This window comes from Lemur catta, chromosome 1 (genome assembly GCF_020740605.2).
Source record: "Lemur catta isolate mLemCat1 chromosome 1, mLemCat1.pri, whole genome shotgun sequence".
Classification (NCBI taxonomy): domain Eukaryota; kingdom Metazoa; phylum Chordata; class Mammalia; order Primates; family Lemuridae; genus Lemur; species Lemur catta.
In genome coordinates, this window is record NC_059128.1 from 205,349,775 (window position 1) to 205,363,029 (window position 13,255).

The 13,255-nt window shown below is 43.8% G+C and overlaps 1 protein-coding gene across 1 annotated transcript in view; it reads left to right on the forward strand.

Annotated features, from left to right (window-relative positions):
* Positions 1-6,125: 6,125 nt before the first annotated feature.
* USP13 (ubiquitin specific peptidase 13) overlaps positions 6,126-13,255 on the forward strand; it is a 115,173-nt gene continuing 108,043 nt past the window's right edge. Inside the window, exon 1 of the mRNA XM_045539726.1 lies at positions 6,126-6,466. Coding sequence (XP_045395682.1) covers positions 6,299-6,466 — 168 coding nt within the window. The 5' untranslated portion in view covers positions 6,126-6,298. The remainder of the gene's footprint in view (positions 6,467-13,255) is intronic.

Genomic DNA, 13,255 nt, shown 5'->3' on the forward strand with positions numbered 1-13,255 from the left:
CCTTCCTCCTGGCCTTCTCTGTGGCCACTCCTCTAGTAACTGTGCTGTCCAAACCATTTAGAGACTATTAGAAACTGGCTCTGAGCAAAGCCGGAGCCTGTTGGCATGTGCCACTCCCATGTGCCAGGGCAGAGGTTTATTGAGGGCAGGTGATATATGGGATTCTGACCCTAGTTCATCTCATGGGATGACCCTAGTTCTAACCTAGTTCATCTCTTAGGCCCAGTGAGACCCTAAGCTCATCCTATGATGATATCTCAGTTCCTGAAAGTATTGTTGGCATACTTAGCTTTAACTCCAGAATCTCTGCATTGGCTCCCTGACCTGTGGAGTAATAATTAGTATAATAGGAAGGACCAAAAGGATAAACTGGTATTCTCCTTCCCACACACAAGAAAAGCATGAAACAAGACTACAATCCTACTGAAATTGTAGGAATTTGGGCCATTATCAAAGACCAGGAAGAAACAGACTTGGTGATTCCTACTATATTCCCACTCTGTATCCTGGCTTCAAATAGAATGAAGAATGATGATGATGGTTAACAATGTGGTGATTTCAAGTTGGCTGATATTCCAGAGATGACCTTCTTACTGAATCAAATTAATATATCTCCTGGCATTGGTTTGCAGCTACTCAACTGGTAAAAGCATTTTCTCCATTAGGATAAACAGGTTTGACAGTACCTGAGGATAAGTAACACCGCTTTACTCTTTTATTCAAGGTCATGCCAATTCTCTGATTCTGTATCACAACATACAGCCTGCAAGGATCTTGGCCCGGTTTGGCAAACTTTTCCTGTAAAAGATCAGATAGTAAGTAGTTTGGCCTGTAGTCCATATGGTTTCTGTTGCAACCACTCAACTTTGCCACTGTAGCACAAAAGCAGCCACAGACACTAAGTAAATGGATGAATTTGGCTGTTTTCTGACAAAACTTTATTTACAAAAGCAGGCTGCAGGCTGGATTTGGCTCATGGACTGCAGTTGGCCAACTCTCAATCTTGACCATCAACACCTATAGGACATGGTGTTAATATCTAATGTGATGACAATGTGCAGATGAGACCTGCAGAACAGGAAATGACAGAGGATGGCGGGTATATTCTGAGGAAATACAGGGGCTTGCCATCCCAGTGAAATTTCAGAATGGAGTTTAATAATTTAGAAAAGTGAAGGTCAAGTTCTTCATCTTTAGCACTCTACCACTAAGAATGAGGCATGATTTTTGGTGAGCTTCTTTGGATTTTGGAAGCAATATTTGTATTACATTTAAATAGTTTGTTCTGACCCATTTACTGGGAGATCTGCAAAGCAGCTTTTGGCCCAGTTCTGAGTATTTTATTACTATGTCCACATTGAGCTTCTCTCCGTGTGTGCAGTGAAATGGTGGTGGACATGAGAAGGGATGGTGTTGTTCGATTGGCCTGAAAGACAATCTGCCTACCTCTGTGAGTGTCTTATGAGTCAGGCTCCTGGAAGGACTGCGGGGAGTGCTTCACATCATGGCACTTGAAAAGGTGAACAGGCATCTCAGATTTCCTCTGAAGCTGAATAACAGCTTACCTCATCCTGATGTTAAGAGCTGCTCAAAGAGTTTGCTCATTCCAATGTGAACCTACCTTTTAGTGAGGTGGATTTTCTACAAACCTAATAGCAGAAATCTGCTTACTTTTAAATGTGTGGTCAAGGGGGCAAGCAGGTAAGAAAGAGGACAGGAGGAAGAGAAAATTGATACGATCAGTGGTAGTGTAAAAAGTTAGCACCTCCCGCTTATTCAAAAAATAAACAGATGCTTAATGTAAAACACTTAGACACCACAGAAAAGCACAAAGAAAACAATAACAGCATAAATAATTTTATTAGCTGGGTATGGTGGCACATGCCAGTGGTTCCAGCTACTAGGGAGGCTGAGGTGGGAGGATTGCTCGAGCTCAGGAGTTTGAGTCCAGCCTGGGCAACATAGAGAGATCCTGTCTCTTAAGAAAATAATAATAATTTTATCACCCAGAGATAAACACTGTTAAAATATGGCTTGTTCCGATCTAGTCTTTTTTCTATGCTATGAATATGTGTGTGTATGTATTTAAACAGAATAATAATACATATGTTTGTAGCCTACTTTTGAAGCGATCATCTTTCCATGTCAATAAGTATTCTTAATATTACATGATTTTTATGGCTATATAGAATTCTCTCAAACAGAAAATGCCATACATTTCTTAACCAGTGCCCTATTGTCCTACATTTAATGCTAATTACAGAGGCTACCTGTCATTATAGAAAATTTTATGAATGAGCCTCTACAGCAAGTTTCACCATATATGGCTTTATGTGATCACTGCATATTATTGGAAGACATCAGAGGTCAAGAGTAATTCCATTGATTAAAATAATTAAGGTAATTAATTTTTTTCTCTGTAGATTTCCTGAATTCCCCTTTTTGACGTTAGTCATACTAATATTCATATCACATTTTAATGTAACCTCCATCAGTTCTTTGAATAACATTTGTGCAGCAATGACTTTTACCTAAAAGACACAAAGCAGATTGCAAAACAATTTTATTACAATGCCACTGATGTGAGTCATTCATTTGGTAGTTATTTATTGAGTGCCTAAAATAAAAACCATTCTAGGAGGGCAATATTCCACACACACTGAGCTTCTATAAGGTACAAGGATACTAAGATATATAACTTTTTTCAAAGGATTTGCTTTCTGTAAAGAGATGGAAGACATGGAACCAAGACTAATTAAATAACAGCATTAAAAGATATCATAAGGCAGTTTCCAGTAATGGGTACAGGCTATTGCTGTAAATGGGCTGTTAATTTTTTAAAGATCGGTCCCTGAGGGTTGGAGTAGTCAGAAAAGGCTTTATGGAAAAAACACTGACTATTGAAAGGTCTGAGAAGATAGAAATGAGAGAGAAGAGCTTTCAACTAAGTCTAGGAGACAAGCGCACTTCTCCTTATGGGACGGTAAGCTGAGCTCACCAGAAGTGTAAGAGTAGGAGGTAAAGTCTGTGGAAGGTGAGTGCTAGGCAGGGAAGCCCTTGAATGCCAGGCTTGCCTGGCTCCACCGGAACAGCATGGGAGGAGGCTTTTAAGCAGTAGAGTGATGCGGTAGCCAGATATGTTGTTATGGTCAAAGTCAGTTCTCAGGCTTTATGTCTTCTGAAATCTCTGTAGTAAGACTTTACATTTATATTGGAAGTTACAATTATTTACCTATCATCACTTCTTTACTCTTGACCATTGATTGAGATCCACATGCAGAAACCAACTTATTAGTAAAATAGTCCAGTTTTACACTTATCTGTAGAATTTGCAAAATTAAGTTTAAAAGGTCCAGTAATTCATGATTAAGACAGTGGTCTTAATTCAGTGAAGTTTCTTTTACTAACATTTTTGTCTTGATAACTTTTTATTTTATAAAACAAATGCAACATTATTAGAGATACTTTGAAAGTAGAAACAAAATCTTACACCCAAATCCCAAACATAACTATTCAAATTTTACATGTATTTCCAGTCTTGTCAAAGTGCAAGTTTATTTTTACCCAGTTGCAATAATATTATTGTAAGCATTGTAAGCATGTTAAGCAATATACTATAAACATATTAAAACAATCATTTTTCATAATGATCATTTTAAGATTTGTAAAAGCATCTTTGAGTATATGTACCCAATTTAATCATTGTTCCATGTTTAAGTGTTTTCCATTTTTTCCTGTTTTGATTAGAACTGTCTATCTGGTGTATGCCACTGCCATTCTGCTGTGCAGATTCAGGCGCAATATCTCCTCAGTCCTGTGGGAGGCCATGGATGGAACCTGTGGTGACTGGCTGTAAGAGATATCCTTTGATGTGCCATTATATGAAAAAAGTTGGGATGCATGTTTATAGTGATGCAGTAATCATCTTCAACTTCTATTACTATTGCTGGTCATTGAACTTGGAGTGTTGTTACAAATGAGTATTTTTGTGTGGGTTTTTTTTTTTTTTTTGAGATAGGGTCTCGCTCTGTCGAGGGCAATGGCATCACCATAGCTCACTGCAACCTCAACTCCTGGGCTCAAGCCATCCTCCTGCCTCACCCGCACCCACCCCCTCACTCCTACCCCCCAGTACCTTGGACTACAGGTATGTGCCACCACACCCAGCTAATTTTTTTGTTTTTTGTAGAGGCGGGGTCTCTCTCTTGGTTAGGCTGGTTTCAAAATCCTGGCCTCAAGCAATCCTCCCACCTTGGCCTCCCAAAGTGCTAGGATTACAGGCATAAGCCACTGCACCTGGCCTGCTTTTTTCATCTAGTAATGTGATTTGGAGATTATTCCACATCATCACATGTAGAGCAACTTCATTCTTTTCAATGGGTACTGTATTTTAACTACTTCCTACAGATGGATCTTTAGGTTGTTCCCAGACTTTTGTTACTATAAACAGTGATCCAACAAATATTCTTACATAGTGTGAATTTAGCTGTGGCATAAATGTCTAGACAAGGAATTGCTGGGGAAAACAGCATAATCTTATAAAATTATGATCAGTATCATTAAATTTCCTTCCAAAGAGGTTTACTGTTTTTATTCCCACTAACAATGCATATGAAGGCCTATTTCCCAAGCTGAGAATAACTCAATATATCTTTATCAGCTTGAAGGATAAAAAATGGTGTCTCACTGACTTGATTTGCATTTAATATAAGATTAAATTTTGTTTTGAACATTTTGAACCAAGTTTTTCTCTGTAATTACAGAAAAAGTCATCCATGAATCTGAAACAGGCACAGATACTACTAGAAGGTGATAAGCTGATGAGAACAAATTCAAAGCAAAAGCTGGTTGGGAGCACTGCCAAAGATGAGGATAGCAATAGTGTTTCAATTTTTGCTCTGTGCCACCTCCCCTTCTCCGTTTCCATTTGGAAACAGGTAGCATTTGGGAGTTAAAAGAATGTGTGGTGTGCCTGAGCCTCGCTGAGGGCATGGAAATCTGGAGATACGTCTGCAGAACCATTAATTCCCAGTAACAGGGAAATAATGTGAGAAAAAAAGAATTTAAGGACTATTTGATCTGGGAGAGGCTTACAGAAATCAGTGTTTCAGTTCCCTATTTATTGCTATTTCTGCATTTCATTAACTGGCAGGCATCCCTGCCTTAAAAGTATGTTGGGTGTAGTTGGGGAACATTATTGGCATTGAACCCGTCTTGTGAGAGTTTCTTGGAGAAAATGAGAGTATGTTGTGAGACATGCTCTGTTCGCAAATTATCCATCCCCCGACTCAACCCCATTCATTACTGATTTTGAGGAACTGATGAGCAAGACAGGAATATGTATGCCTGCACATAAGACCCTCAAATCAAGCCACTCAACGTTCGACATGGACCTTGAATCAAAACAGAAGGTATTCCAAAGGTAGAGGAAAACATAAAGCCTCCCGACGCCCTGAAAAAAATCCTAACCACCTCCCACCTCTCCCAATATGTAAGAAAAACCTGTATTATTGCAAACAAAGCAAAACAACAAAAACAAACAAAAAACCGCCTCTATCCTCACTGTGTTCTGTTCTATTCTAGTCTGTTTCATTGAGCTTTGGACGTTAAAAAAGTGAGGAACAAGGCTTAGTGAGGTAACACCGAAGCGTATGGCGCAAATTCAGACTTGAGCCTCACGTTCGATTCCAGATTTGCACATCGAGTCCCACCCCTGCCCAACCGGGGACGTCACCGCTCTTGTCTTCCGTTGTTTTAAAAGCAAGCGGTTTTTAAACCCCCAGTCCTGCTCTTTGTGTTGGCCTTCTCCGAACTGCCCCCTCACAAGCTACCGAACCAGGAGAGCCAGCCCCGCGGTGGCGCCCGCGGCAGCGGCCGGCGCGGGCGAGGCCCCATCCCCGCCGAGAGTCGCGCTCCCCGCGCGCTCGGGGCTCCCGCGCCCCCGCCCCGGGCTCGCCCTCCGCCCCCGCCGCCCAGCCCGGCCCGGGCGCGCGGCCCCCCTCCGGCGCCCCCTCCCCGGCGCGCTGCGGCTGGTGCTCCCCAGCGCCCCGCCTGACGCTGCAGCTGGGCCGGCGACTCGCCATTGGATTAAAAATAGCAGCGTCGCCCGCCCGCCCCAGGCCCCGGGTGCCCGCTCCCGCCCCGCGGCCCGCTCTCCCCACCCGCCCCGGCCCGGCCGGCTCCAGCCACCCGCGCAGCCCGCCAGCCCGCCCGCCCGCTGGCGCCGCCGCCGCCGGCAGACCCCGCGCTCCGGCTCCGGCTCGGCTCGGCTCCGCTCAGCCCAGCGCGCGCCGCGGCCATGCAGCGCCGGGGCGCCCTGTTCGGCATGCCGGGCGGCAGCGGCAGCAGGAAGATGGCTGCAGGAGACATCGGCGAGCTGCTGGTGCCCCACATGCCCACGATCCGCGTGCCCAGGTCCGGGGACAGGGTCTACAAGAACGAGTGCGCCTTCTCCTACGACTCTCCAGTAAGTGCGGCGCCTCGAGGGAGGGTCGCGGCGCCGGCGGCCTGGGGCGGCCGCGAGCCGCGGAACTGGGCGGCACGTGAAGCTGGGGGAGAAGATGCGCAGTGGCAGCCGGGGACCTCCTCCTCCCAGTGGAGTTGGCGCGGGGGCACTGCAGTTCGGCACACACTTAGTGAGCGCCCCAGGGCTGCTGCCGCGGAAGCCCGGGTCGCCAGGGTGGTTTGCTCCACCGGCCCCCCTAGGCTGAACGGGCCTGACTCCCAGCAGCCTGTCCCCAGCCCCGCCACCGTTTGAAAGATAAGAGTTCCCCATTCTGAGCTGCACCGTGCAGATTGTTTGCGTCTTCCCCGGGGCGAGAGCGGAGGGCGGGTAGGTGGATGGGATTGAACCTCCACGCAGCCCCGGACGCACAGCGCGTCTCTCTCTGGGACCGCGGGCTTTGCCCAGGGATCCCCACCCCTGGGCATTTCTGATTTCCTCTTTGAGCTTTTCTTCTTCCACTTCTCATTTCTCGCCACTCCTTTTCTTGCCATTAGCATGTCAGAAGAAACCTTCAGGAGCCTCCACTCGCGCAGCAGAAATAGGGGATCTACTATTGGATTATGATGGTTTTCTTAAGCCTTTCCCACTTCGCCTTCTAAATGAGTCGCTTAGGCTGACATGCACTAGTATAAATTATTAAAAGTTCAATCCTGAGTCGTGACCTCAGAGAGTGGAGGGAGAAGTTAGGATGGATCACCACCTCCCACCCAGGGCGGTTGCCGGTGGTTTTCACCTGGTTGTATGTGAATGTGTGAGAAGCAGAAGCAGGGGGAATGTCCCTCACAAGAGTCAAAATGGGCTTCAAAGTGACTCAGCTGTCTGGCGTTTATCATGTCTTTTTGAGGACCAGGTTATTTTTATCCACCCACTTTAGATCTCATATGTCACCCGGCAGATCTCAATGCATCGGGAGGTGCATGGGTCAGAGGGACAGTGGCAGGTCTTACAACAATAGTCTGACACATTTTATTCATAGTATGTAAACTGTTGTCGGAGGCAAAAAAAAAAAAAATCTAAATGAACAGTGAATTTCCCAAACTTTCCTTTATTATCTGTGGGTTGATTTTGGCTGGTTTCAAAACATTTTTGTTTGGTATACATTGGAGTACTAGAATTAGTATACTCTCTAATTGTGACATTCAGTTTTTCTTTTATGCTAATTCCAGATCATTTCAGGATAAAGTCTAACTTATTTGTTGATTACTTATTTTTTTTTCTTTCAGAAAGATCCACAGAGTGGAGTGTGACTGTCAGTAGTGTCTTTAGATCCTGTTATCCACTAAGTATTCGAAAATGCCATTTTCAGATTGGCCAGTGTTGGCCAGGTTCCCACTAACACCTCCTAAGGGTGGAGAGGGATGATAGTCCTAACTAACTTTAAGCGATTGACAGATTGAGAACTCTAGGAAGAAGAAAATGGCCTAAGTCTTTTAGGAGAGCACAGCATGTAAAATGGGTCAAACAGCTTTCTCCATGTTTGATTTGGGCTGCTCTTCAAGTTCTGCTTATAAACTTGGCTATTGGAAATCTTTGCCATGTTGATACAGGGTATGGCAGTTGTGAAAAAAAAAAGCTGATCTTTTTAATTCACTTCTGCAAGTAGTTATTGGGAGCTTATTGTGTGCCAAACACTATTTTAGAAACATCTTGTCCAGTGTAAGCTGACGATTTCATTCGTATCACAGTAGTTTGTTTGGGGAGACTGGGATTATTTACAAGGCTGATTAATTAGTATATTTCATTATCTGTGTTTCAGGGCAGGAAGAGAAGGCTACATAACAGGTTATCTCAAAGTATGGTGCCTGACAATGGAAAGTCTATGGTATTAAATACTTAACACTTCATTATGAATCCAATAAGGGTTTCTTGAGGCACTTCCTGTGTGCCAACTCATACATGCACGGCTGTAAGAGCCATAGAGAGCAAAATCCATTGGTGCTAACACACTAGAAACTTCAGTCCACAAGTGCTGTGGGACTGTGTTAGAGAAAAGACCAAAACCAGTTGAATGAAAAAAAAATCATCCTTGCATTGTATACTTTTGAAGAAGGTCACAGACAAAGATAGACACAAAATAAAGGAGACCAACATTCCAGGCAAGGGAATTTCCATGTGCAAACACAAAGTGTGAATATTTTCTACTAATTTGCCTGTAGTGTATTTGTAAGAAAAAAATTGATTTGGCAAGTAACACGAATGAGGTCAGGACTAAGCAGAAAGTATATGATCAGGGCCTGAATCCTGGAAAATATTTGATCTCTATTTTATATAGTCAGTTATGGAAAGCTACTATAAGTAATGTGTTACAGAAAGACTGTGAATCAACAAATTTTTAATAGGTACCTAGCATGTCTAAGGCACAGTCTGAAGACCTTTGCCATTCTTTACCTTTGTGGGATGTGAGAATTGAGAATCACAGGGGATTATCATGTAGAATGTGATGACTTCATTGATTGTGGGGGAATAAACATGAAAGAGAGTGAGATTGGCAGGGTTTGAATCCTAGGTCTGTCACCTGGCTAGGTAGCTTCTCTGTGCTTCAGTTTCACCATCTGTAAAATGGAGACAGTAACAACCTATCTCAAAACATCTCTGTTTTGTGGATTAAATAAATTAATATGTAAAATGTGTCTGGCTATATGTATTTGCTTTAGAAAAAAGGAAGAAAGAAACAAGAAAGAAAGGAAGAAAGAAGGAAAGATGAAAAAGTCAATCACAAGTTGTAAGCCCAAGTTTGGTTGTCTGGTGTTATGTAGAAAGTTTCGTGTGGTTAAGTGGAGGAATTATCTTGGTTCACGCTCGTGCTCACAAGCCTTCCTGGATCACCATGGACATCTCCTGTCTCCTTGATTGTTGAGCTTTTTTTTTATGTAGGTGTACTTTGTCCCACCTGTTCAGTTTCCAGGTTGGCAGCTCCACTAAGACTGGTTTCTGGCTTTTGCTTTTCTAAGACCAACTTCCTCTTGTGATCATTTTTCAGGGCTCTTTTTCAAACTTCCCCTTCTGTTTCAGATTTCATCCTTTCCTCTGACTGCCTACATTACTGTGGCATGCAACACAGCAGTCTGTCCTCCATAGTTTGCTATCTTGTGCTAATTATGTCCCCTCCTCACCCGTGTTGTGAGTGGAGCAGTTGTTTATACCTCGTCTTAGCTTGGCTCAACTGAATATATGGAGGCTTAGACAAGGCTTTGGAACAGGCAGTTTATTTTGGAGCAGGGAGCAGATGACCAAGGGAATAGTGACAAAGGGAAGGAAGGAAAGCCAATCTAAGAGCGAGTTACTGAGCTGACTTCCACAGTGGGCAGCTGGTGCTAAATCCCTCTGGGCACTCTCTGGGGAACTGTAGAATGTGCCTCAGAATTGTCCACTTGAGACATGGTGGAGAGGAGTAGAGTATTTATCCACTGGCTCCCACCCTCATTGGTCAAGGGTTACTCCAGAGGTGGAAACACTCTCACTCTTCCAGGAGGATATTTGTGCATGAAGGGTTGAGCAGGCGCCCAGGCACAACTAGCAGCAGCTGAGAAGCAGGAGATCCTCCATGAAGCTGAGGCTAGAACCGTTGGGCCACACCTGCTGTGACAGTCAGCTGCACACAGTGGCTGAACCAAAAAGGTGGCCTGAGGGGATAAGAGCCTCAGCATAAACTGTGCCTCCCCAGCATCAGGACTATTTTGTTAGAAGGAGCTCCCCCCCCCCCCCGCCCCCATTCTCCAAAGTTCTGAGATGGCTTGGTGATGTGGAGACGTCATGGTTGGTTCTCTGTCTTCCTGGGCATCTTTGCAAATCTCTGATGGACGGGGGCCTGGTAGTATAACAGTGGCTGGCTTAGATATCTACCAGGAAAGACTCTGAGATCTCCATCTACTGTGGGAACACTTCTTGTTAGGGGGCCAGTAAATCCTTCTGTCTTTCTGTCCTTCCTTCTGCAAGCATTTATTGATATGCTGGTACTGTCTCAGGCATTGCCGGTAATACTAATGACAGCTGATGTATATGAAGCAGTGGTTCTCAAAATGTATTCTCTGGACCAACAGCACCAGTACGCCTTGGGGACTGCTAGAAATGATAATTCTTGGGTCTCATCCCAGACCTTCCAAAACAGAAAATCTAGGGGTGTGAGCCCAGCAATCTGTGTTTTAATAAGCTCTCCAGGTGATTCTGATGTATGGCACAGATTGAAACCCAGTGATAGGGTACTTACTAAGTGCCAAGCATCATTCTAAGCATTTTAAGCATAAATACACACACACACACACACACACACACACACACACACACGATTTTTTTTTTTTTTTTTTTTTTGAGACTGGGTCTTGCTCGCTTGCCCAGACTGGAGTGCAGTAGCACCATCACAGCTCACTGCAACCTCCAGCTCCTGGGCTCAAGCGATCCTCTTGATTCAGCCTCCCAAGTAGCTGGGAACACAGGTACATGCCGGCATGCCTGACTAATTTTTTAAAATTTTTGGAGAGAGGGGGTCTTGCTATATTGCCTAGGCTCACCTCGAACTCCTGGATTCAAGGGATCCTTCCACCCTGGTCTCCCAAAATGCTAGGATGACAGGCATAAGCCAGCGTGCCTGGCCCCATTTTAACCATTTTTAATTACACAATTCAGTGTCGTTAAGTACATTCATATCATTGCAACCATCATTACTATCCACCTCCAGAAGTTTTTCATCATTCCAAACTGAAACTCTGTACCCATTAGATAATAACTTCCTATTTCATCCTCCATCTGGCCGCTCATAACTACCATTTTCCTTTCTATGCCTATGAATTTGCTTATTCTAGGTACCTAATATAAATGGAATCACATAATATTTGTCTTTTTGTGTTTGGCTCGTTTTACTTAGAATAATGTTTTGAAGGTTCATTCATGTTGTAGCATGTAGCAAAATTTCCTTCCTTTTTTTGAGACAGTCTTGCTCTGTTGCCCGGGCTAGAGTGCAGTGGTGTCATCATAGCTCACTGCAACCTCCAACTCCTGGGCTCAAGCAATCGTCCTGTCTCAGCCTCCTGAGTAGCTGGGACTACAGGCATGTGCCACCATGCCCAGCTACTTCTTCTATGTTTTGTAGAGACAGGGTCTGGCTCTTGCTCATGCTGGTCTTCAACTCCTGACCTTGATCTATCCTCCAACCTTGGCCTCCCAGAGTGCTGGGATTACAGAGTAAAGCAAAATTGAGGAGCTTACAGACTTCTTTTTTCACTTTGAAGATGTAAACTTAAAGTAAATCTAATTAGTTTCACATGTCAAAAGTTTTCTTCCAGAAGCAGCCAGCTGAAAGATTGTTCTAGAGCAATGATTCTCAAGCATTTTGGTCTCTTTATACTCTTAAATATTTTTGAGAACCCCAGAGAGCTTTTATGTGGTTTCTCTTGATATTTACCGTATTAGAAATTAAAACTGAGAAAAATTTAAAGTAATTTGAACAATTGCGTTCTATTAGCTGTTGAGGTGATGATGTCATCAGATGTCATGTAGCCTCTGAAAAATGCCACTGTATTCTATGAGAGAGTGAGGGTGAAAAATACAGATAACTAAATGTCATGAAAATAGTTTTGACCTCACAAATGGCTTTAAGGGTCTCTGGTGTGTCACAGGGTTCCCAGGCCGTACTTTGAAAACCAAAGTTCTAGAGTTTAGGAGAGAAAAGTGCAACCACTTACTCCAGTCATGTACCTCACCTGAAGTGTGGCTTTTATGGGTTTATATTAAGTTGTTATCTTAATCTTAGCTCAGCCATAGATGTCATATGTTGCATGCACATTCTTTTTGAAGCAAATTAAAATTTAGAGAATTTGATTGATACCTTTTGAAATAATTGGAACTACTTGATTTGGGAATTGTTGGCTGTCTCAGAAATAAGAACTCTTTATTCTGTTGACTGTGAGTTTCAATGTAGGGTGGTCTGGCTGGGCTTTTCTTTGGGGAACCCTAAATGTTAGTATCTTAATTTTTTTTTCCTGTGGCTACTGGTTAGGAGATTTTTCTAATCTCTTGCCTTTTCTAATCTCTTGTGAAGGCCTATCTGCCAGTACTGAGAGTGCTGAGTGGGAAGAGAGAATAAGTGTCTCAACATCTGGATATTGGATCCTGACTGGATTTTGCCCATTGGTTCTCAACTGTGTCCCTGCTCTCTAAGCCTTTTCCCATTATTGCAGGGGCTGGGGACTGGACATTGCACTTCCCACAATCCTCTGATGGCCGATTCTGATATTGATTCTGCCAGTAAGAGATTTGGAGGACAAAAGAGAAGGAGAAGCCACTATTGCTATTGCAACTGTGGCACATGGCAGACGTGAGGTTTTCCTAGCAGCTTCTAGGTGTTCTCCTGGGACTCAGAGCCACCTCAGTGATGGGGGCCTGAGATCATCTGTGCAGTTTCTTGTGATGCTTGTACATCCTGATTTCCTGAACATGAGCAGTGATTTCTCTGACCTTGGCTTTCACAGCCCTTCCCATGATGTTGTAAGCTTTTAATTTTCTGTATTAAATGCCTTCCTGCCTGAAATACCTAGAATAGTCTATTTTCTGACCAAATCTGGACTGTTACACATACATTCTGTTAGTCCCTGTGTATTCGGGATAGTTCCGCTATTCTTAATGGAGCCCATTCTCCCACAGTCCGGAGACCTTTGTTTTTACCTGCTTTAGAGAATAAATCTCCAGTAGTTTGCCAGGTGGGGGAGGGGCTGCTTGGAGTGGAGAAGGGATCTGGGGCTCTGACTGCTACTTAGA